The sequence below is a fragment of the Peromyscus eremicus genome, chromosome 2 (genome assembly GCF_949786415.1).
Source record: "Peromyscus eremicus chromosome 2, PerEre_H2_v1, whole genome shotgun sequence".
NCBI classification, from domain to species: Eukaryota; Metazoa; Chordata; class Mammalia; order Rodentia; family Cricetidae; genus Peromyscus; species Peromyscus eremicus.
Window position 1 is genome coordinate 77282306 of NC_081417.1, and position 25324 is coordinate 77307629.

At 42.1% G+C, this 25324-nt stretch overlaps 1 protein-coding gene across 1 annotated transcript in view; it reads right to left on the reverse strand.

The window, feature by feature from the left end:
• Positions 1-357: 357 nt before the first annotated feature.
• The window catches only part of Svep1 (sushi, von Willebrand factor type A, EGF and pentraxin domain containing 1), a 178256-nt gene continuing 153289 nt past the window's right edge, over positions 358-25324 (reverse strand). Inside the window, exons 40-48 of the mRNA XM_059254397.1 lie at positions 21997-22152; positions 15927-15990; positions 13733-13906; positions 12447-12623; positions 8474-8644; positions 7279-7374; positions 5343-5438; positions 1870-1963; positions 358-734 (exon numbers count right to left, since the gene is read on the reverse strand). Coding sequence (XP_059110380.1) covers positions 713-734; positions 1870-1963; positions 5343-5438; positions 7279-7374; positions 8474-8644; positions 12447-12623; positions 13733-13906; positions 15927-15990; positions 21997-22152 — 1050 coding nt within the window. The 3' untranslated portion in view covers positions 358-712. The remainder of the gene's footprint in view (positions 735-1869; positions 1964-5342; positions 5439-7278; positions 7375-8473; positions 8645-12446; positions 12624-13732; positions 13907-15926; positions 15991-21996; positions 22153-25324) is intronic.

The following is a 25324-nucleotide window of genomic DNA, read 5'->3' on the forward strand; positions in this document are numbered from 1 at the left end:
TTCAGGGGACTCTGAGAATTTTTCAGAGAGTATATTTACTCATAAATCATGATCATTCCACCCCCCACCACTAAGTTGATGTCTACAGCTTTCCAAATGAGGAAAAGGATCCTCAAGTCACCCTCAACATCAGGACAGGTTTTTGCAGAGGGCACTGGGTCCAACAGGTGTCCTCTTACTGAAGAAAGGGGCCCTTTACAGCCACACACTGTAAACAAGACAGGACTAAAGGAGGGGCCTCTTTTATCGGAACTGTTCAGTGCATTTCACGTGCTATGCCAGAGGGTTAGAAGGAAGTTCATGAGTCCTCTTCTTTGTTCCCCAGCCACCTCAGAAAAAAGCTACTCTCCAGCAAAATCTTATTTAGTAGCAAAATATATTTTAATGGAAAGTCATCTTTAAGTAACTGAACAAAAACGTGTTCCAGGGACTTTCTCAGCAGACAGCAGAGTATGTACATCTGGTGAAGGTGGAGCAGCATCCGTTTAATATAACTTTTATATAGAAAATGCAAGCATATTTAAACAATGGAAACATGTAAGAAAGGACATCACAAAGAATAACAAAATAGATCACAAAATTAAGAAGTCAACCTCAAGCTTATAAAACAAACAAGCCCAAGCACCGTGTTGGCCTTCCTTGGTGTGAGTTCCAGGAGCTACCAGGAGGAGATGACCCTGCTTCAGGAGAGGCGGTGGGGGGCGGGCGTGTGTCAAAACCCGGTTCTCCTTCTCCTGAAAAAAGAAAACAACAAAATCAACAGCTTCAAGAGGAACGATGAAGTTGAGGTAGGGAGAAATTTTGGGGTACTCATGGAGGGGGGGGCAGTAAATTTTAGCCCAGTAGGCATATCTAAAAATACTTGTTAAGGATAAGGGTCATTCCTTGGGAGAAGGAAGGGACATGAAAAAAAAGTATTAGGAAACATTTTTATCAACTTCAATAGTGATATTATAGTCAAAAAGCTCAAACACTGGCTGGCGCGCTCTCTCTCTCTCCCTCCCTCCCTTCTTCCCTCCCTTCTTCTTTTCTTCCTTCCTTCTTTTTGTTATTTTTTTGAGACAGAGTTTCACTATGTAGTTCTGGCTGGCCTGGAACTTGCTATGTAGACCAGAGTGGCTTGGAACTCACAGAGATCCTCCTGTCACTGCCTCTGGAATGCTGGGATTAAAGATGTACACCACTATACCCTACCTTGCTCGGACATTTTCAATAAAATACATTAAGTTCATTATTTATTTTCTATTTTCTGTTCAAGAATATTATCTTTATCATTTATGTAAATTTTTACTGCTTTTAAATATTTATGTATTTAATGTGTGAGTGCATGCATGCATGCATAAGTGTGCATGCACGTGTGCGTGTGAACATGTGTATGCCTCTGCCACAGCTCATGTGTGCAGGTCAGAGGACAACTTGCAGAAACTGGTACTCTTCCTCCAGCACATGTGTCCCAGGAATCAAACTCAGGTCCTCAGTCTTCAAAGAAATCATCTCCACCTGCTGAGCCATCTCACCAGCCCTGAATTTTTTCTTCAATCATGGAAAAGTCTGTCCCAGGCCTTGGGAGGTTGAGGCAGGAGGATCACAAGTTCCATATGCATCCCCTTCACACAGGGGCCACCTCAGTCTCAGTATGGTTCCAGTTTTAGTGTATGTGCCGCTGAAGGGAGCCCAGTACTGTTTATTTTTGAGATCTCGTCTTCTTCATGCTTTGGGGTTAGTGAAGGTTTGGAGAGAATACCTAGATATCCTGTGATTAACAAAGTTCACACTACAGCTAGAGATACCTTCTGGCTCTTCTTGAACTTCTATCATCCCTGAAATACAGTTGAGTTACAGCTCAACGTTTGTTTTGGGCTGTCTTACCTGGAGCAATCGTGTCCTGTCCAGGCTGAGAGACAATGGCACCGGTTTGGTCTTACACATTTTCCACCATTTAAGCAGGGAGACTGGCAAACAGCTGTGATGAAAAAAAATGCATGAATTCACTTAGTCAATGCTTAGACATTCTGAAGATGTCACAGAAGCTCATGGGTAGGATTTGCCCTTTCTTCCCACTGAGCCACCACTGACCACTCATCACACACACACCTTACAGCCATATGTGGCGTCACGCCCTCCCGTCCCCCTTCTGAGCTATTTGGATTTTCACACCAAGCCCCCCATTAAGTTTCACCACACTAAGATCAGCTGTACTGATCATGTCAAGCCCCCTGGGTTGTCTTTTAAAGTACTTTAGTATTATTTTAATGTGTGCAACCAGTTTGGCATTTTGTTCTGAGCTCTAAGTTTTTGTGCACTCAGTTAATTTGTGGCTCTCGGGGTGAGGGTGGGGGCAGCAATAAACTCTAAATTGATTAAGTCAGACACCAGCTGACAGGAGAATAAGTCTGTCACACAGAGTGCTCAGAACAACACATGAGGCTGGAAAGACGGCTCAGTGGTTAAGGGTACTGACTACTCTTCCAGAGGATCCAAGTTTGATTCCCATTATCCACAAGGGGGATCACAACCATCTGTAACTCCAGTTCCAGGGGATCTGATGCCCTCCTCTGGCCTCCTCAGGCATCAGGCATAAAAGTGGTACACAGACATATATGCACACAAAACACTCATACACATAAAACAGGCGCCCGAGTCCTTTGTGTTTGACCAGGAGACACATCTCATGCTCTTTTAGACAAAGCAACAAACAAACAAACAAACCAGAATTAAAGAACTTTAATTAGGGCTAAAATTAAAATTAGTCATGAAGAAACCCCGAGAGAATGCCCAAAGATCAGCTACACAGGTGCCTTTTCCACAAGCCCACAAATTCGTCACGTGCTCAAGTCTGGTCGTTAAACACCATGGAGTCGAAAAACTGATAAAAGTCCACTGACTATCGGTTACACCTGTCATGAGGGAAGGTGAGTCCATACAGGGGAGAACCGGACATGAGTTTTACCTTAGCACAGCTAGGCAGGCCCTTTCCTGGATGAAAACCCATCCTTCATAAAATACAGTGAACTGTCTGCCGAGCAGGTACCCAGCACGAGACCCAGGGGTCAAGAGAAGGGAGACGTAAACACGAGGCTGGCCCCTTGCAGGAGCCTCTTACTAAGTAAGAGTAAGAGAGGGTCAGCAGGGTACACTTACTTGCAATTTAATCAGAAAAGAAAAAAAAATGAGACAAACAGAATAAAGCCTAGCAAAAAATAAAACCGGAGCATCCCGGTCCAAGACCCCACAGTTTCTGTTTGCGGAGATAAGACATCGGGACTCCCTCAGGAGCACACTGCTTGGTGGCCCCTGGCTGGAGTCATCACCAGCAGTATTTTCATTTCCCACCTGCTTCCTCCTTCCTTCTTATGCCGTGTGGGCCACCTACTCCTGTGTGTCTTCTGCACAGCGCCATTTCCTCCCTCCTTAAATGCCTTTTATTGATGATATACAAATCTGTCTTCAATCTAGATGTGTCTGCTGGGAACCCAAACTATCGTGTGACTGACTGCCATTCAGACCACTGCCCTTGTGTGTCCCAGATTCCTCAAGTTCAGCTCCTTGCCTAGACACCAACCTGTGTTCCCTGGCTCTTCTAGTTCAGTAAATGGCATCTGTTGTAGAATATTATTTTAAGGTGTGTTGCTTTTGTTTATGTTGCATTTGTTTAACTCTGTGAAGCTGTGTTACTGTGCCTGTGTAAAACACCTGATGGTCTAATAAAGAACTGAACGGCCAATAGCAAGGCAGCAGAAAGGATAGGCGGGGCTGTCAGGCAGAGAGAATGTACAGAAGGAGAAATCTAGGAAAAAGTAGGAAGATGTAGCCAGAGAAGGAGGAAGACATCAGGGGCCAGCCACCCAGCTACACAGCAAGCCATGGAGTAAGAGTGAAAGTAAGAGCCGGGCAGTGGTGGCGCACGCCTTTAATCCCAGCACTTGGGAGGCAGAGGCAGGTGGATCTCTGTGAGTTCGAGGCCAGCCTGGTCTACAAAGTGAGTTCCAGGAAAGGCGCAAAGCTACACAGAGAAACCCTGCCTCGAAAAACCAAAAAAAAAAAAAAAAAAAAAGAGTGAAAGTAAGATGTACAAAAGAAAGGGGGAAAGCCCAGAGGCAAAAGGTAGATGGGATAATTTAAAGTTAAGGAAAGCGGGCAAGAAACAAGCCAAGCTAAAGCATTCATAATTAAGAATAAGCCTCTATCTGTGATTTATTTGAGAGCTGGGTGGCGGGCCTCCCAAAAGAGCAAAAACAAAAACAACAGGCATTGGTTTCAATTCCTGAGGCCAAACTGGAAAGAGCAGAACCACCTCCTCTTGTATCTGTATCCCCCATCATATACCCCCCCCCCCCACACCAGATCTGTAACCAAATGGCATTGATTCTACTTTTCCAGCTTGTCATAGAGCCAACATTTTTTGGGGTTATAATTTTTCTAGATTTTGTTACTTCTTGTCTACAGTGTACCTATAACTTCCCATCTAATCTCTTACTGCTGCCAAAACCACATTTTCTTTTCAAAAACAAACAAACAAAAAACCTTTTTAAGTACTTGGGTGGTTTGTCTGTGCGTATGTTTGTGTACCATGTGCTTGCTGAGTGCTCACAGAGGCCAGAAAAGGGCATAGGATCACCTGGAACTGAAGTTACAGACAGTTGTGAGCCACCATGTGGGTGCTGGAAATTGGAGCCCAGTCCTCTGGAAGAGCAGCCAGTGCTCTTAACCACTGAGCCATCTTTCCAGTCTCCACTCGTTACTGTATATTATTCCTGCCTAAAACCCTCCAGGGCTCCTCTGCTCTCACGGCATAGCCTAGCACCTTGACTTTGCCACATGTGTTCCCTAACTGATGCTGTCCATCTTTCCAGCCATGCCCCTGTGTTCTCTTATGGCTTCTGTCAGATGTGGTGGAGTTGCAGTTACACAACAGTGTGTACCTATGCGTCTGCATGCTCCGTGCCTTTGAGTGGAATGATCATCCAGTGACTCTTAATTAGTGATGGTTGGCCTGGAAATGGAACTAAGAACCAACTAGTAGATACTGGATAGGATCCAGAGAAGAGGTCTTTTACTAGCTAATGGGGTACAGTAGGGTGTGAGAGACATTGTTCAGGAAGGATTAAGCAGAGCTGATGATGTAGATGGTGTTCTTTGGTGCATTCTCTGGAAAGGTGTTCCTCAGGGTGATCTAACTCAGTGTTTAGAACTGGTCACATGGTGGTCCTGAGACATTCTTGAGAAAGGCTGGTACCCTTCTGTTGCAACATCACCTTTCAGTCCAAGTTTAGCCCATCGATGTCTCCTATGGTTTCATGAAACCAAACCATTATAGAAACGAACCACGGGAGGAAGCCTACCTGTATGACAGCGGGACCCAGTCCAGCCTGCGGGGCAGTCACACTGATAAGGGGCCACGCAGCGCCCGCCATTCAAACAGGGAAGTATGCATATTGCTGAAAGACAAAACAAAATAACCAGAACAGATAAAAACGTGTTGACAAAGGATTTGATCACAACGCCCAGGTTCAGGCCTGCTCAAATGTTCAAAATCCATCTTGCTGAAGGAGAAACTTGGTGTGGCTCACTTGAGGCGCTTCCTTCCCGTATGCACCCTGCTTACTAACGACTATTGCCGGGAAAGCACAATCAGGTGGGAGTCTGCTCCTGACTCAGGTGTAGCCGCAGAGGCCAAATGCACGCTTTCCTTGAGGGCACTCCGTCCCGGTGTTTGCTAAGTGCTCTGCTTTCACTCTTTGCAACATAAGCAGAACGAACTCCATTTATCATCATTTCAAATTTCTTTTGAGAATTGTGTGAAATGCCGTAAGAGGATTCAGCTGTCTCAGGCTTTCTTCTTGAACTATATTTGGGAATGGGCGATGGCTGGGCTGTACCATAGGCTCTTGTTTGTAATGTTTTGGTAATAGGACAATTCACTCTTTATTTCCCAGGAATTGAGGCCTGATGGTTACAGGTCAGACATTCCTCTCCACCCTCCATAGCAATCACTCCCTCTAGAAGAGGCAGAGGATGTTCCAAGTTTGTGAGATCACTGCCTTGAATGGACTAGGAACTGGTTAGAAGTACAGACTCTCAGGTCCCGTCTCTGGTCAACTGAACCAGAGTCTGGATCTTAAAGCCTCTGCAAGATGGCTTCTATGCCAGTCTTTGAAGTCTGTGCTGCCCCTGCTATATGCAGAAGGGCAGGCATATGCTCAGCAAGCTAGGCTAGCCAATTCTGGCCTGTGGCTGGGGCACCCCAGGATCTGTGGACCCTCAGTATTACAGTGTTGAAGCCTGGGAGCCAGCCCCACATGAAAAGGAATGAAGATAGGAAGGAAAAAAAGTGACACTTCTTTTTTCTTAGCCACTGTGAAGACACTTTGATTTGATAACAGCCGTTACTCATTTTCCTTTAAAAAACAGTTGAGAAAGTCACATGAAGTTTTAGAGTTGGCCTTGTGTTTAGGGGAAAGAACCCAACTGGTCTGCCTTGACTGCTGCCACACCAATGCCTCAGCATGGCCTATCCATACAGGAAACTGTCTGATCCTGACACATTAGGACATTGAAATAGTCAACTTTAGACATTAAAAATCATTTCAAACAACTCCCTGAGGGCCACCGAGATGACTCAGTAGGTAAAAGCACTTGCCGAGCAAACCTGTTGACCTGGGCGTGAGCCCCAGGACCCCGGGTGGAAGGAGAGAACCAACTCCCGAGAGTTGTCCTCTGACCTCCACACACGCTCTATGGCACATGCGTGTACACAAATACTTAAATAAATTTCAAAGAAGTTATTTATATGCCCTTGATAAGCTAAGCATATTTTAAGTAAAGATAAAAATTCTGTTAATTTATTAAATATCGTATAGATTAGGACTTCTGATTTCCCCTATTTTCTTAATTAGGAGTGACTTTCGAATGACCAAGAGCCATGGTGAAAGGCACAGTGCTCTGGGATGCTGCACAGTCATTCCAACTGTAGCAAAGGCTGCGCTGGTTATCACTGAACTGAGGTAAGGGAGGAGAGTGCTGTGGCAGGATCACAAGCCCCTTCCTAACCAGGAGGCATGTGAGACTTTAGATGAGGCAGCTGCAACGTTATAGATATTGTAGCTAGATCTTCTGCAGCCTAGTGATCTATAAGTGTAGCTCTGTACACTCAGGTCTGCAGCAAGGATTTAGACCATCAGTTCTGCAGGGCCGTGAAGGCATTCCCAAGAACTATCGTACGCCTGCAGCTTCTCAGCAAAGAATGGGGTGCAAAGAAACATTCAAGGACAGACTCACGCTCTTCACAGAGACGCCCCATCCAGCCGTCTGGGCAGGAACAAGCATTTGGACGTTGGCAGACGCCTCCATTCTGACATGGGAACCGACAGACAGCTGGAAAGAAACAAGGTGATTCATAATTCCAGGGAATTTGGGAAAGTTGATACTAGACAGCAGGATTTCTCATTCACAAGTCATAAATGGTGCAGGCTTTAGAGAACAGAAGTACAGTTAAACACCAAGAAAGAATTTCAACATATGAGGAGAGGCACGAGTTGTTGGCTGTTACCATGGCACCTCCCCCCCCTTCCCCCCGGTCTTTATGGAGGTGAACTAGACAAATGCAAACTGTATTGACAATTTAGAACTTGATAGTCTGTTCTATGCACGTGTTATAAAATATGCACAGTCAAGCCAATTACTGTTTGTTAGCACACATAATTACCAGTTCTTTCTCCCCCTCTTCCTTCCTCTTCTTTTCCTCCCTCCCTCCCTCCTTCACTCCCTCCCTTCCTCCCTCCCTCCTTCCTTCCCTCCCTCCCTGCAAATTTCAAGACTACAGTACAATACTGTTAACTGTAGCAGAAATGCATCAGATGTGTTCTTCAGAGTGTGTTCATCCCAACTAACTGAAACTGTATTCTGTGACTAATGTCTATATGCCTCTTCCCATTGCACCACACAGCTCTCTGAGTTTGACCACTTTAGACTATATTTTCAGTAACATAGTCCTTGGTTTTTAGCAAGTGGTTTTACAATGAATGAAACAACTGTGATTTCAAAAACCATTCAGATGTTGTTAGGAAAGTATCAGCTTTAGAGGAGTGTACTTGGAGATCTTGTTATCTTTTTCCATTTTTTCTTTCTTTCTTTCTTTTTTTTTTCCAAGACAGGGTTTCTCTCTGTAGCTTTGGAGCCTGTCCTGGAACTCACCCTGTGGACCAGGCTGTCCTCGAACTCACAGAGATCCACCTGTCTCTACCTCCTGGGTACTGGGATTAGAGGCATGCATCACCACCACCCAGCTTACCTTTTTCTATTTTGAGCAGATTTTCAAAAAGTAAAACAGCAAGTTATGGAAAATGATGCAGCTCCTAAGCCAAATTTAAGACCAAGGAAAATCAAAGCGATGTGCATACTAATTGTTGGTCATGTTGACCTCTGTACACATTTCTCTGTAACATCACTTGGAAATGATCAAATGTTCTCTTACCTCTGCAAATAGGAGATGATGTCCATGTTCCATTTTCTAGGCATACACTCCTCAGGGAACCTTCTAGCATATACCCACTGTAACAGGAGTAGGTGATCATGTCCCCATATTGGTAATGGACACCCCGAGCAATCGCATTTTCTACATGATTTGGAGGACCACATGAAATTTCTATAGGAAGACACAAATAACAACTGAGCCTGTCCAACTAACCAAGATTGAGAGCACAGCCTTACCATGAAGACTGAAATCAGTTTAACGATCATAGATAAAATATATACAAAAAATATTTCCACCTGCATAATGTCTAGAATACTCAGAATTGAAAGCATAATCTGCCATTTTAGTGGAATTAGATTACAGTACCACAGGGTCTTTGTCCTGTGACTCAATGTCCAGGCTGAACTATTTGAAACCCAAGGAAAGACAGGAGGTAGAGAACACGGATGAGCTCTCATACCTCGCCAGAGAGGTGGCTGCCAGAGAAGGTTGAAACAGAATACTTATCAAATTAGCACAGGGCAAAAAGGAGCATTGTAGCCTATGGATTATGAAATGTTCTGTTACTGCTTAGAACAGCACCGGCAGCCCAAGAGCTCAGTATGCATTTAGAAAATGAATGGATGCCAACAATAGCCTGTGGCTGAGTTTCATGAAATTCAAGACCCCTTTTTGATACTGCAAAATATCTTTGGGAATCTATGTTAGATTAAGTAACCGTCCTTTTTTCAAGTATATTTAAATCAAGATTATTGTAGCTGTTTTGCTTTGAAGTTTTTTTTTTTTAAGATGTCTCAAGATAATTCTGGGGTGCACTGAGGACTGGGCTGAACTCAGTATTCTACTATGTATCTAGTTTGTGTAAATCTAACAGGTGTTCAGACTGCATGACCTGCTTACAAAAGGCATTTCATTATCATGCTGTCATTAAGATTTAGTAGAGGAAATAATACGTTTATGTGATGTTTCTACATTTCCTTTTCCTTCTAGGCTAGATGAGATGCCTATGGTGTATCAGAGACTGGGAAGAAATAAATGTCATGCTTTGCTCAGATAAGGAGGGAAGGACAGACACATGGTATAACAAGCCTCCTGTGAGCTGTATCATGAGAATAGACGCCATACTGTAAAAACATCAAGGTACATATAACTGTGCTTAGAGCTGTCAAGGTATGAACCACAGTGAAGTGGCATTTGTACCATGCTAGAGAGTGCTGGTGGGCCAGAGGGGAAGGTTTCTAACTGGGGCAACAGCCTATAGAAAGATCACAGGGAACTGATGGTTGTCTTATAGCAGTTTGATCATCACAGCACCCATATGGGAGTCATCTGGGGTTTTAAGTACACATTTCTGGGGTTTCTGACTTAGGAACCTGCATTTTACAAACCCACTCTGGGTGATTCTCATGTGCATTAAATTTTAATCTCTGATTTGTAGGGATTAATATGAGAAGCAAGTAGTCAGGAGGAGGGAGGTTGTTGCCTAGACAAGGGAAGGATGTGTGGTTTTAATCCAAAGACTTCCTGTCTGATAGAAAATGTGAAAGAGGCTGGAGGATTAGCAATCATGGAAACCGTCTCCTCTCCAAGGCAACTTGTGGCCCACTCTAGAATACCGAACGTCATCAGGCATGCACAGAAGAAGCATTTGTACCAAACGCACGTCTCTTCCTGCTCTTACTTCCAGTGGTCTGAATGGCAAGCACCAGGGAGCCAAGAACCAAGGTGAAGATGTGTGGGCAGAATGAGGCCACTTGGCCCAATTCCCTTCAGGCAGGTGGCTTTAAACCAGACCAGAAGACCAAAGAGAAATTTAATGTACACTCAGTTACTTCTTTCCATTTCAGTAGCGGTAGATTTCTCAAGTGTCTGGGAATCAAATCTTAGCTAAAAATACAGTGTGGAATTTTCTGGCTTTTTTTTTTTTTTTTTTTTTTTTTTTTTTTTTTTTTTTTAAATACAGTCTAATGCTGCAGTAGCCTGGCTGCTAGCTAAAAGTTCTGGAGATGTCAAGCTATCGGGCACTTCTTCCCATCTAGAGAAACTGCTGATACAGCATATATCAACTGATTTCTAGTTGAAAACAAACCCAGGAGAAAAGTAGTATTATTACTATTAACAAATGAGAATCCTAAGACAAAGAATGCTAAGGCATTCATGTAAGTTTAGAGTTAAAATTTTGGAGGCTAGAATTCAAACCTAGTCTTCATGTGCGTATGTCTTGTTTCATTAATTGGAGCACAAGTGTTTTGAAATGGAATACATCTGGGGCAAAATGTTCTTATGTCATGTAGTCTAGTGCCTTGCATGTGGTTAGATCCAATGAACATTTTTACTGACTGCTGTTGACAGAGTAGCTGGGGAAACAAGGGAGACAAGAGGTAGGATGTCGGGTGTGGAGATGTTTAAAGCGGAAACGCGGTAAGAGATGTCAGGAGAGAATCATACTTAGCAGGGTAAGTCTCTAGATTGCAGAAGGCAGTGTGGTAACATGGATGGATTCACATGGTGCTCCTGGACTAGCAGTGTTTCTCTGCTTACTCAGCACTGTGAACAGAATACCTGTCAGGAATGGCCTGAGAGATGAAAGGCTTATCTTGGCTCATGGTTCTACATGGTTCATTCCATGGTTCTTGAGCTCCTGTGCTTGGACAGATAGTTGTGACCATGGAACCACGTGGCAATAGTGTTTCTTTACTTCATAGCAGTTGAGAGGGAGAGAGAAAGGGGCTGGGGACAAGGTCCTGCCTCAGTAACCTACTTCCTCCAGCTAGGTCTCACCACCTAAAGTTTCTAGAACTTCTCAAAGTACTGCTGCTAGCAGGGAACCAAGCATGAAAAACACAAGTAAACGAGGAACATTTCATATTCAAACTATAACAATCTCCATAAGCAACACCCAGGAATTGTTAGAAATTGGTGCTGCCTGGCCTCATCCAAAAGCCCAGAACCGGAAACTGGAAAGTGGAGCCCAGCTATCTGCGTTCCAGTGAGCTCTTGAAGTTCTACTGATGCAGGCTCAAGGTTGAAAACCACCTCAGGGTAATTTTTGTTTGCATAAAGTACTCATAGTCCATTAAAGGATAATGTGAAGACTTTGGCGACGTGGAGGAAAATATATATTTTAAGCTTAGTGTCATGCTTTTTCTCTGAAGAGCACATTTTGACAAATCTACTCAGTGAATCCTAATCTCCTAATCAGGGAGGTTTTAGTTTGGTCTAGAAAATCCATTTTTAAAAAATATTCAGTATTCAAACATGTTTTTGTTGTTTTAAACACCAATGCAGAAGATAACTAAAAGAGCACAGAGATCTAACTATGAACAATTAATTACTTCACTGAAAATAATTTCAGAGGATTACAGAGATGGCTCAGAGGTTATGAGCGTCTACTGCTCTTGTAGACCCAGGTTCAGTTCCCAACACCTGCATGGCGACTCACAATTATTTATAACTGCAATTGCAGGGGATCCGATGTGCCTTCTTAGGCACCACACACATATGGTGCACATACACACATGCAGGCAAATGACTCATACATATAAAAATAAACAAATATTTAAAAACATTGTTGTAAACAGAATCAAACATTAATTAAAACAAAAACACACCCCGGAACTTCACAGGGCCAGAAACATGGCTCAGCAGGTAAAAGTACTTGTGAGGCATGTGTGACAATCTGAGTTGGATCCTTCGTACCTGATTGTCCTCTGACCTCCTCCTCTACATGTATGCTTTAAGTTATACCTATTCTCTCTCTCTCTCTCTCTCTCTCTCTCTCTCTCTCTCTCTCTCTCTCTCTCTCCTCTCTCTCTTCCTCCTTTCTCTCTCCCGCTTTCCTCTTCCCATTCCCACACTAATAGTAAATAAAATATACTTTTTTTTTAAAAAAAAAAAAGGAAAAAAACCCTCAGAAATCTAGGAGAACCTTCTACACTAAATGGCCCTCACTGGGCTCTGCCCGTTGACTTACTTTCACATTTGGAGTTGGTCTGTGTCCATGTCTCATCAGGGTTGCAGGTGATGACGCCATCGCCTTTGAGCAGGAAGCCTTCCCTACACTTGATAGACACGTTCTGATTGACGTAAAACTCCCTCTCAGAAAGCAGAGCGTTCTCGGGAATCACGAAAGGGACAGGGCACGGATTTGCTGTAAAAAGGAAGGCAGATGCTCACTGAGTAGCCCTCTCTCACTAATTCCTCTCTTTAAAGACAAAGTTGGCCTGCAGAACATCGATTCTCAATGACAATAACAATATGGATATTTGAAAAAATTTCAAACAACCTGGTTTCAAATTTACATCCCTCCTGACTCAGTCCACCATGCCCAGCAAAAGGTTTAATAATTTAGAACTTCAAACGTTAAGCACACATTTGTTTCACTCCACATGAAATTATTTGTGCAGATTAAAAGTCAGGTATCTAAGAAATCAAGGACCACATTGAGTATCCCCTCAATATCTGATGGATGTCAACAGCATGATAAATTCTGTGGAACTCCTTTCTTTTACCCAACATCCTTCAGAGAGCCATCCGACATTGCTATGCGAATGTAGCCTGACTTCAGACCTGTGCTAAGGAACAAAATAATAGAACTTCACAGTGAGTTTGTGGCCTGATGAGGAAAATGGGATGCTCCCACAGTTCCAAGGGAAACACAGGAAGTGACGCCAGTGTTCAGCTGGTTCAGAGCAAGTGTGTGTCACACGTTGACACAGGCTTCAGGCTATCTCAGTTTTTTTGATTTTAAGTGGGTCGAGAACAAGTCACGCTGAGGTAGGGCTCCTCTTAATTCTAAAGGCTCCCCTGTGCACTACGATACTTTCAACAACAGCCAGAAACCCTCTCAAGTTGTATTCTTCTGGCATTGTTTTCTTTACAGTGGTCACATTCTCTCTGTTAACCACATTCATGTTTTGTAGTAACATCGGTCTTTAACCATATCTTCTTCCTTCCTTTCTTCCTCTCAATAGAATTCACAATATCTTCATTTCAAAATACTTTCACTAATTTGTATTTTCTCTAAATGCCTGCACTTATACTCAGTCAAGGTATCTGATAAAAGCTGATTCTTAGACAGATTGCTGTAACATAATACAAGTAGAGATTTAAAATATCCTATAAAGTTGGGCTTAATGGCCAGAGGTGGCTGTCCCTGGACCAATCTCACTTATCAGTGTTTCCCCTTCATTTAAGATACACGGGAAGCTAATTGGGGAGCCAAATGTGATTAAAACAGCTCTTCAAGTCAACACACACGTTTGCAGAGGGGCATCAGGGGACTCCAGGTTCCATTTTCAGTGCAGTGTGCCTCAGGGGACCCTTCCAGGGTGTAGCCTCTGTGGCAGGAGAACAGCAGGCTGGGTCCAGATGTGGTGTTTTCCATGACAGCCTTCCCATTCTGAAACTCAGTTGGAGCCTCACATCTGTTCTCTGAAAGGAAGAATAAATCTCTGTATTAAATGCTTCCCCAAATGCTCTTTGCTGCTTTTGCTATAGTTGCTGAAGGTATTTTGTAGCGTGTATGTGTGTGTGAGTTGTGTGTGCACACATGTGGACTATTAATGTATATTATATACGCATATATACATACATATACATACATACCTAACACACATATGCCTACTTATGAATGAAACAAATAACATTTATTGATATAGAAAAAACATACAGTATATTTCTGTTGGATTACCACATGCTCCAAGTGAAGATTGCTATTTGGTCCTTTGTAATTCATTTGTCTGTATGTATTGTCTGTATGTATTTTGCTAATAGTGATGGATGTGGTAGGGGTTTGGATGAACATATGCATGAAATAAAAGAATGTTATGGCCTGTGAACTTACCATATGATACTAGTTTCACTATTATTTTTTATAACACTTGGTTTGTAAGACAAGATAAAAATACAGGATTCTCAAACAAGGTGTGTAAAAACGTTCTTCCCTCTGACCTTTTTCAAGCTCATGGTTCTCCATTCTTGCTATTTTTTCACTGTACTTTACTTTCTAGTTGATTACTCTTGTTTTATAAGCAGTATGAACAAGTTTGAACAGGATTCCAGGTGCCTCTGATGCTGCCAGTCTGTGGGCTATGCTTTTGAGAAACACTGGTCAAGGGCACCCTACTGATGCGCACAGGCTCACTTGAAATCTGATAACACATAGGAACAAACTCAACAATTTCACAGGTTGTATAAGGATTTACAGATCAGGTTCTCACTATCTATACTTGCATCCCCACAAATATTTGTGGCTTTGCATATACCTAAAAAATGAATAAATAACAGATATCAAAATATTAGTAGTTTTTACTCTGAGTGGTGGGTGACCTTAAAAGTATTTTCCTGATTTGCGTTGTCTGATTTCTTGAAATTAATTTGTATGACTAATAACTTAAAATGAGCACTCATCAACACCATGAAGCCAGACGTGTGGGATTTCTCTTCGTTCTCCACTCCTATTCCCTGCACACACAAACACTTTTGAACATGAGCAGTTTAGATAGCATGCTCCTGGGGTTGGGATATGCAAGTTCAGCACATGACATAAAGTTGTATAAAATGCCTTTATGTAATGATGCATGTATAATAAACATATGAAATGCAAAAAAAATTTTAAAAGTGATAAGTAAATAGAAAATGTTAAATGTTTGGGACTATATTATATTTTGACATGTGATTTAATTCAGCTATTAAATAAAATATATTTGAAGTCAAAAAGAAGCAATCTGGGATAATTAAAAAAAAAAAAAAGAAATGTTATTATGGACTGCCCCAAGTCCTAAACAAATGTATTTTTGTGACTTGAGATGGTACTGAATATTTAAAAATGTTTTCATGATCGTGTTTACCCAAGTTTCTGAGAACAAAAAAAGACATTTTTCTTCATTGCTTCACAACCATATAATATTCATTACAGACCTAAGGTTCTTGGAAAATGCCAAGTTATTTTACTCTTCTACCTCTGAATATATGGCTGAAACACAGGGAAGACGTGATGGGCATAGATTAACCCACACATCATCAGGGAATCTTGGCTATTCTCATAAGCTGAGTTTCTGCAACGTTTTGCTCAACTGTGGGTATTGATTTGGCTGATGTTCCAATATCAGTCAAAAATGACGTCATTAAGGGCTGGTTATTTCATCTACAAGCAACAGTTCTAAGCCTTCTATTTTACACTTATTTTTGGAGAAAACACCACAAAAGTGCAAATAATCATAAGTTTCTAAACAAACCCTGTGTTGCTGCTGAGCCAGCAACCTTATGCCATATTCCAGTTACTCTCAATTAAGATTGGTTGGGGACCTTGAGCAAAAGCCAGTAAGTGTTCTCTTGTAGTTATGTGTTTGTTTATTGAGGCACAGAATGGAGATATAAAGAAAATGGAGATGCATTGTTATTTTGTGTCCTTGGCACTGTTCCTGGGACCCTTAGGTGCCATTGAACTCACCCCTGCATATCGCCACCTGTCCACTCCACTGTCCGTTCTCTTGGCAGATTCGTTCCCTGTTCCCCTGTGAAGCAGCAGAGAAGGGTCGTGAACAGGTTCTAATTTCATAATAGAAAGACAGGAAAGGACTGCAAAGCCATCTTAGCCATGGACTTGCGTGACTTAGTGCTGGAATGCTGAATGAATATAATACATCAATAGATGTTTTAGACTCTCAAAAACAATTTCACCAAAATTCCTCCCTGGCAGAATCATGTGATGAAGGCAGACTTAGCTTCATCTACCATTTTAAGTGACAGCTAATTATAATCCATAGCAAAGACTCACAAAGAATGGGTTAGAAATGTCAGAGATAAATGTATTTAGTATATTTAAAATATTTTGAATTGCATTTATCTTTCAATACTTGATATATAAAACAAAGCATATGAGATACTGTGTTAGCTTGAGGACTGAAATTTTCAACCACGAGACTTATCTATTACACCTAAATTTATTAAGGGCCTACGTATTTAACTTTTTAAATAATCTGGGTAAAGTCTAAAATTTGCTTCTCTGTCTTCTGAGATACCACTTTTTTGAACAATAATTTGTAATTATCCGAATATATTTTTCCAATGTTCTATAGCTTTCGGGGCTATGTAGGCTGCTTGCCTCCTGTGGTATCTAAGGGACTAGTCTTTGATTCCTGAGTATAAATTTTGTAGATCTTTGCTTTCTGTTTTTCTGTTGTCTTTTACCAGAACCATCTGCATTCCCAATTTGTATTATGTCCCTCATCAACTATGAAGTAATAACTAATTAAAGGTTTATAACATTATGTATTAAAAAGACCAGGTTTTATGCTCCTTTCGCTCCCTGTTTCTGTCTCTCTCTCTCATGTGTGGTGTATATGGTGCACAAATGGCAGTCAGCCTGTTCTCTATCTATCTATCTATCTATCTATCTATCTATCTATCTATCATCTATCTATCTATCTATCTATCTATCTATCTATCTATCTATCATCCACCCACCTACCTATCTGTGGACCTTGGTCCTTAGAGACAGAGTTCTCATTAAACCTGGAGTTTGGCTAGCATGGAGCAAGCCCCAGGGGTCCTTTAGTCCCCACTCCCCACATCACTCGGGTCACAGGCATGCACACACTTGCTTTTTAATGGGAGTATTGGTTTTCCAAACTCAGGTCCTCTTGGTTGTGCAGTGAGCATTCTTATCTGAATTATCTCTTCTGCTCCCTAGTGAGTCTTCAGGAGCTTCCCTCTGAGAGTGGACTTTTCAGCACATAGATTTTGTCACCTATTTGCTTTCTAATTTTATTTATGCTTGTATGTGTTCCAGTGTATGCCACATGTATATGGATGCTAATGGCGGCCAGAAGAGAGAGACAGCTCACCTGGAGCTGGAGTTGCAGGTAGCTGGGAGCCAGCTGACTTGGGTGCTGTGAACGGAACTTGGGTCCTCCGTAGGAGCAGCTGAACCATCTCTCCAGCCCCCTGCCATGTTTTTTAGCTGTGTTCTGAATCAGCAACAGCTAGGAAGCTGCTAATCCTTTACTCTTGTTTTTAATCCCAATCGACTGATATCCTTAGTGTCCTCTTTGGAGGTATTGTTTTTTTCTTGAGCCGTGAGTTTAATTATTGATAAATCTTCACTTGAAAAGATCTTATTGACTTTAATGAGATAGCCCTGTCCTAACTTTCCAAAACAAAACAAAACAAAACAAAAAACTCCTAGTTCCATAAGTTTTACTGTTTTTTAAAAAGTTTTACTGGTTTTTAAAAACACATTTTTATTATCTTCTGCTTAATAAAATAGTAACATTTTTGTAGAAAATATTCATTGTAGAAAAGTTAAAAACATATAAAAGAAAAATAAAGCTTCCACAATTATTCATCCGAAGACCAATTTTAACCCTTGTGTGCTATGGATATCGCTCTGTATAAATAAAATGCTGATTGGCCAGTAGCCAGGCAGGAAGTATAGGCAGGACAAGCAGAGAAGAGAATTCTGGGAAGTGGAAGGCTGAGGTAGAGAGAGACGCTGCCAGCCGCCGCCATGAGAAGATGTTAAGATATGGGTAAACCACGAGCCATGTGGCAACTTATAAACTAATAGAAATGGGTTGATTTAAGATATAAGAACAGTTAGCAAGAAGCCTGCCACGGCCATACAGTTTGTAAGCAATATAAGTCTCTGTGTGTTTACTTGGTTGGGTCTGAGCGGCTGTGGGACTGGCGGATGAAAGAGATTTGTCCTGACTGTGGGCCAGGCAGAGCTGGAGAAAACTCCAGCTACACTTGTGCTTTTTCTGCAGACAGAAAAATACTTTCCTAAAGTATATGTTACTTTTTTACTAGTTTAAAAGAACTAGACAACTGCCTACCAACTTAGCTTACTAACCAGGTATTCACAGAGCACACCATAGTCAAGTGGCTAGGTCAACAGTTTGGCATTTTCCCAGTGTCCTTAACTGTTCTCTTCCTGTAATGATTTGAATGATAAATATTCTGTTTGACCATGTCATTTTTATTCTAATATAAATTCAAACGAATTATCAGTAACTATTAACTTCCTGTTTAGTAACTGGCAATATTATGCATTTCTGTCCTTTCCTTTCTCTTCCCCTTCACTTGCCTGGCTTCTTCTCAAGTGTGAGCTTTAGATCTGTTAGCTCACACCCCCATCTAAGTTTCCAACCAACCTGTCCAGATTCTTGTATGACACTTTAGAGCCTTAACAGCCATTTTATTATTCACTAGTGGTGATTTTTAAAATAACCAACCCAGTCTTCACTCTTTTATTTTGATTTATCCTTTAGTTGACTTTAGATATATTTTTCCTGTAATTTTTTTTTCAGGCATCGTACCTTTTTTTGAGATTCAAATAGCTCATAAAAAGGTATTCACCTCACACACTAATGGGGGCATATTTACATAGTAGAAGAATGTGACATCATTGATATCGGGTATCTTGATTGCTTTGCTTGGTTTTGGTAGCAGTTCAAACACTGGGAGTGGATGATGGTGATTACCCTGCACAGACTTGGGATAACTCATTGAGAATGGTGCCGTCATTTATCCACAGCCATCACAGCTATATAAGCAAGGAGGCTTACTGCACTGTATGTGTCAACAGGCTGAGGGTGAGCAGCTCAGTTCCTCAGTGTCCTTTGCATCCGTCGGTAGAGCAGCCTGTCACAGGAGTCTGCTGGGACTAAGACCAGACCTGGAGCCACTTTCCCATCCACCAGCTTTTGGTGCTGGAGGCTGGTTAAAAATGCAAAACCTTTGACCTGGTTTGTTTTCTAGTGCTGTGATAAACACTGTAATCAAAGGTAACTTGTGGGGGAAAGAGGCTATTTCCTCATACAGCTTACAGTTCATGATGAGAAGTCAGGCAGGAATTCAAGGCAAGAACCTAAAGGCAGGAACTGATACAGAGACCATGGATGAATGCCGCTTACTGGCTCGCTCCCATGACTTGTCTAGTCTGCTTTCTTAGATAACCCAGGACCACTCACCCACGGGTGGCACCACCCACAGTGGGCTGGGGCTCTTCAACATCTATCATTACAACATGCCAGACATGTCTATAGGCTAAGCTGATGGAGGCATTTTCTCAACTGGAGTTCCGTCTTTCCAGATGACCCCATCTTGTGTTAGGTTGACAAAAAACCAAAAACAAAAACAAAAAACAAAAACAAAACGAAAACAAAAAAACACAACTAACCAGCATGCCCCTATAGAATACCATGACTACAGCAAATAATAATATGTTATATATTTTTAAAAATTACTCCTTCTTAAATCTCTAGATTCCTTCTCTATTTCTCCTGCTCTTCCCTGTCCATTTATTTGTTTCAGATCTGGAAAACTTGTCATTTGTTCTGCTGATGTTCCCAGACACACTTTTGCTGGTTGTTTTACAAGATGTCACTGATACTATTTATCAGATTTAGAAGCTTGATAAAATCAAGTTCATTTTTTTTTTCCTGGAAGGGGGCAAGTCATTCTCACATATGAGCTGTTCCCATCCAGAGACACTAAATGCCTACTATCTCTATTTTGTGAGTATGTCATCGGCAGACACAGCTCATCAATGCCTAAATGCAGCAGTTCATAGGGATTGTAAATTCTGCTCTTTCATTCACTCACTGGGGTGTCTTATGAAGGTGAGTGTCCCTTGACTTAGTATTTCATTATCTGCACATGCTGTCTGCTTTAAGGAGCCAATCCTTCCTCTTCAGTTATGTGTTCTCAACGAGAGTCTTCACAGCAGCATCTGCGAAGAGCTCCAACTCACTGCTTTTTGGGATCATTATGAGCCTCCTATGTGTTTGACACATGTCACTCTGTTGGGATGATCGTCTGTATCGCTGCTCTGAGGGCTTTTGAAACTTCCTCTAGTTGGCACCATGCCTCCTTTAAGGAGTTACTTATTTTTATTGTATGTGTGTGGATGTTTTGCCTGCCATTATGTCTGAGCACCGTGTGTGTGCATTGCCCAGAGACCAGGAAAGGAAATTGGATCCCCTGGGGCTGGAGCTACAGAGGGCTGCAAGCCACCGTGTGGGTGCTGGGAATTGCACCCAGGTCCTCTGGAAGAGCAGCTGGTGCTTTTGACCTCTGAGCCATCTCTCCAGCCCCTCCGGGTTCCCATTATCTCAGGTGATGAGGGCTTGCAGGTAATCTTTTTCATCTCTCACTATAGATTGGTATTTGTTGTTTTTCCAAGTAGCTGGGCATAAATCTTTTGAAAAGAGTCCCGGGTGATTTTACTGGTTGCTTGGAATGAAACAGTTACTAATAAACTTTCAGCTTTATAGTTAACAGCAGGCTGTTGCCCCCAACATTTTAAGTTAAATTATCAATTTCTACAAATTTCATGAGTTAGTGGTATATTTTGTTTCCAAAAGTGTATATATGTTTTCTTAAGATATTTCAAGGTCAGTAATCTCATGTAAGGAATGCCCCAGTTTCAAAAACAGGAGAATTCCCTAGTAATTCATTGTCATCATTCTTTTTGTGTTTATTTTCTTAACCTTTGAGGAAATAAACTAAGAACCACAGAAATCTGGTCCCAGTTTTTTCTGGCCCTGTCTTATGAAAACTCTTTGATTTCACAGTCAAAAAAAAAAAAAAATGAGTCGTGCCACACACATTTAACAGCTGACTGGTAATGAATACTTCAGGTAGACCTGCTCTTACACACCACTGCAAACGCTAAGAGATTCCTGAAAAGCCAGATGACAATCTCTTGTGATTCACAGCCGCTCTCCTAGACAGAGTTGATGGTGAGATAATAATCAGAGAAATTCCCCTCAGAGCTCCCATTAAAGTTCACAGGGAGATGCAGGTGCTGCCGATGGGACTAGAATACGGCAGTCAGGAGTCAGCTTCAGGATACGGTTGGGGTTTGCTTAGGCGAATTCTGAGAAGTTTCAGGCTGCACATATCTCAGGGGAAGCTGGCATCTCAGGTGAGAGCTTGCCAGTACCTGTACGCTGCTGCTCACTGTTGGGGAAGTACCTCCTTGTGGTGGCTGTCCTGTAGTGACAAATAGTGGGGCCAGTTGGGAACTGCCTGACATGGGTGTTGGGAGCCTAAGCCAGGTTCTCTGCAAGAGCAGCAAGTGCTCTTAATGGATGAGCCATCTCTCCAGCTCCAATTTGTTTTTTGAACTAGGGATTGAATGAGGCCCCTGGATATGCTAGATAAGTACCCTGTCCCTGAGCCACACCCACCCTTTCTTTTGTGTCTGCTTTGTGACAGAGCCTTGACAGATGTCTAGCCAGGCCTTGAACTTGTCACCCTCCTGTCTCTGCCTCGGAGTAGCTGAGATCACAGGTATGAATGAGTCACCATACCTGGCTGATAGTTTTTGTGTGTTTAAAAATTCTAAGTCATCTTAACTAGTTTTCCAAAAGGTGTTAAAAGAATAAAGTACCAAAATATAATAAGATGTTTTAGGAGCAGTGTTGGTAAAATTAATTTATTCAAGTATTAAAAAGAATCCTAAGCATATCAGAATAGCACATTAATTTTTGTTAAATAATTTGTTACCTTACCTCTAATTCATAGCCAGAATCACACTGATAAACAACGGTGCTTCCAAAGCTGTACATATTGCCAACCACAAATCCGTGCTCTGGACTTTCAGGGTGCCCACAGAAAACTGGGATGCAGGATTCATCAGAAAATGGCGGCTCCCATGTACCATCGGCCTAAAGGACAGATCACCAATTGTGAGTCATAGTTAGGACTTCATACATGAGTGTGCTACTTATATGGCAGACTCAGCCCCAAAGTGAGAGTCAAAAGGACCCAAGGTTTCCCCCTAATTGTGTTGATATCCACCTGTGGTTATTCAAAACACATCAACCATTAGAAGGTTTTTATAGTCAGCGCCGAACATTTGTTGACATCCCCAACACACACAAAACAAGCACTTTCTTCCAAATAGACCCATCCCATAAGGAAGTCTCCACTAGAACACACTAACTAGAGTGTGGGCTGGTCTATAGGACTTAGGGAGGGTCGGTGCAAATACTCCACCATTCATCCCAGTACACCCTTGTACTTCATGTGACTTCCATGTCCTGATTTCAAGTTTCTGAGAAATAGCAGCACCAGGCGATGAGCTCAAAGTTTGAAGCATGGGTTTTGTGTTCTCTATATTAACATGAATTTTCTAAAAACTTTTTAACACATTTATTTGCTTTTAGTGTAATTGTGTGTGTGTGTGTGTGTGTGTGTGTGTGTGTGTGTGTGTGTGTATGCATGCATGTATGTATGTGTGTGTGTTTGGTGTCATCCACCGCTCCTACTCATAACATTTTCTCCCAGGCAGGCCATAGAAGCCAGGATCTTTCCCTGCCTGTCTTGGAGTGGTCCAAGAACACATTCTCTGGCACACCTTGTTTGGAAGTAGATTGTCAGGTGCCCAGTTTCAGAAGGGGTCCTGCACTGAACCTAGCAGGAAGGAGAGTTACCTGGAAAGGCCAAGGAAACTCTGGACAAGCTTTGCTTGGTGTCTTCACTGGGCCTCTCAGGGTTAGAACATACTACACTGTCAATCACATTTCTACACAGTCAGCTTTACTGGTTGTGACTGTGTGATGAGTTCTCTCTTAAGTCCCCAGAGAATAGAGGTCAGAGACTTTCTAGACACCTGGGCACACGGGGGCTTGTGTAACAGTAAACAACACTCATCCACACTCCAGGAAGTGGCACACCTAAACTCTGCAGGAACCAGACAGAAGCTGACACCTGCCCGACTTCTCCATACCTTGCCCTATGTGTCTCTTCATCTATTGTTCCTAAGGAGGCTCTTTCTAATGACCTCTTTTCTGAGTTCAGTGAGATACTGTAGCAAATCCCTACACCCTGAGAAACAGGTAGAGGGAACCCTGACTAGTCCTCATTAGGTCACAGGAGATTCCAGAGGCTCAGGCTTGCTCCTGGTGACTGAGGTGGGCAGCCTTAGGTACTGAGTCCTTACCCTGTGGGGCACAGCACAACCTCCAGGTATACAGTGTCAGAGTTGACCAGGGGCACGTAGCTAACATCTGCAGCAGAACTGATTGCTTGGTGTGTGTGTGGACATCCCTATGTAACTGACATTAGAAGCGTGTTGTTGATAATAGTTTTAAACAGTATTTGAGGCAAAACTCTTTAACATACATATAACACGGAAGTGATTTTATATAAGTAAAATATAAATATGCCCACATTACAACCAATCATTCTCCAAATGTATGGAAGTTGCACCCAGCTTTTCAGTATTTTAACTGATGCTTCAACAAACGGAAGTTTTGCACAAATATTTCTGAAGATTAGTGGAAAAGTTTGAATCTTTTAGCCTGGCATACAAAACAGTGGGTTTCCTCACGCCCTCCCTACACATGTGTTACACTTCGTTTATTTGTCCTCCCCCAAAACCCTCCCCCACAACCCTCCCCCACATCCCCCCCATAACCCTCCCCCACATCCCCCCTCACAACCCCCTCCCCCACAACCTCTCCCCCACTGTGCTTCCCTCTCCTTGCCCTGTCTCAAGCTGGTCTCTCCTCTTTCCCCAGTCAGTTCTGATGTTCTGTGTTCTTGGATTAAAAAAAATTAAAACTACCATTCTGCTGTGTGCTTTTGAAATATCTGTTATTTGGTTTTGATTATTTCAGTTTTCTCCATGATAGGTACTTTAATTGTCAGAATGATTTATTAGTTATTATTTACCTTGATTTCTTCACCAAGGTCTACTTTTTAGCTCATTTTTTTTTTCATTTTTTTTTGGTGTTTCATGTTTTTTGGTCCCCCCCCCCTAAATTTACACCAATACCACACTAATGGAAAATTTGTAATTTGTAATGTGTCTTAATTTCTGGGTGGGTGAGGCTTTCTTCAGTATTCATTTTTTTGTTTTGTTTTGTTTTTGTTTTTCAAGACAGGATTTCTCTGTGTAGGCCTGGCTGTCCTAGAACTTACTCTGTAGACCAGGATGGACTTGAATTCACAGAGACCCTCCTGCCTGTCTCCTGAGTGCTGGGACTAAGGGTGTGTGCCACCACTGCCTGGCTTCAGTATTTATTTTTTAAAAACTGTATTTATCTTATCAACTCATTCTATGACATGCAGAATACTTTTGTTACATTATGGTGGCATACGCCTTTAATCCCAGCACTCGGGAGGCAGAGGCAGGAGGATCTCTGTGAGTTTGAGGCCAGCCTGGTCTACAAAGCGAGTTCCAGGAAAGGCACAAAGCTACACAGAGAAACCCTGTCTCAAAAAACAAAAAACAAAAAACAAACAAACAAAATTTCTAGGCACTGAACACCATTCTATGCAACTTCTGCATCTGAATACTTAGAAAGACTCAATTTACCTTTCAGAGCAAAAATTAAAGCAGAATCCCTCTGGGGAAAAGGGCAGAAATCACATTTTGGGTGGAGAAAGTATGAAGATTACCAAAAACAAACTACTGATTCAGAGAAAGAGAACTTAGCCACCAGTGTCCCAGGACCCCAGACAGCACACGTGGAACTACCCAGTGCTCCATAACTCAATGCAGAGAACATCAAAACTCTGCATCATGGTAAAACCCTATGTGTTCAAGAAGCTCAAAGTCTTGGGGAAAATTTCCCCTTATGATCTTTGGCTCTGAATAAAAAGGGGCCTATTTTGAGAGCCTGGCACCTTGGACGGCTATTGTACCTGCTTGGTGTGATGGTTCGGCTTGTAGGTTTGGCAGTAACCAATCATGGGGATGCATGGTTTATAAATGGAAAATTAGGAGAGGAATAAAAAGTTCTTGAGTCCCTACTATTTGTCAGGCGTCTTCTGGACACTTAGACACATTAAATAACTGAATCCTTCCAATGAGCACAGACTGACAAATAA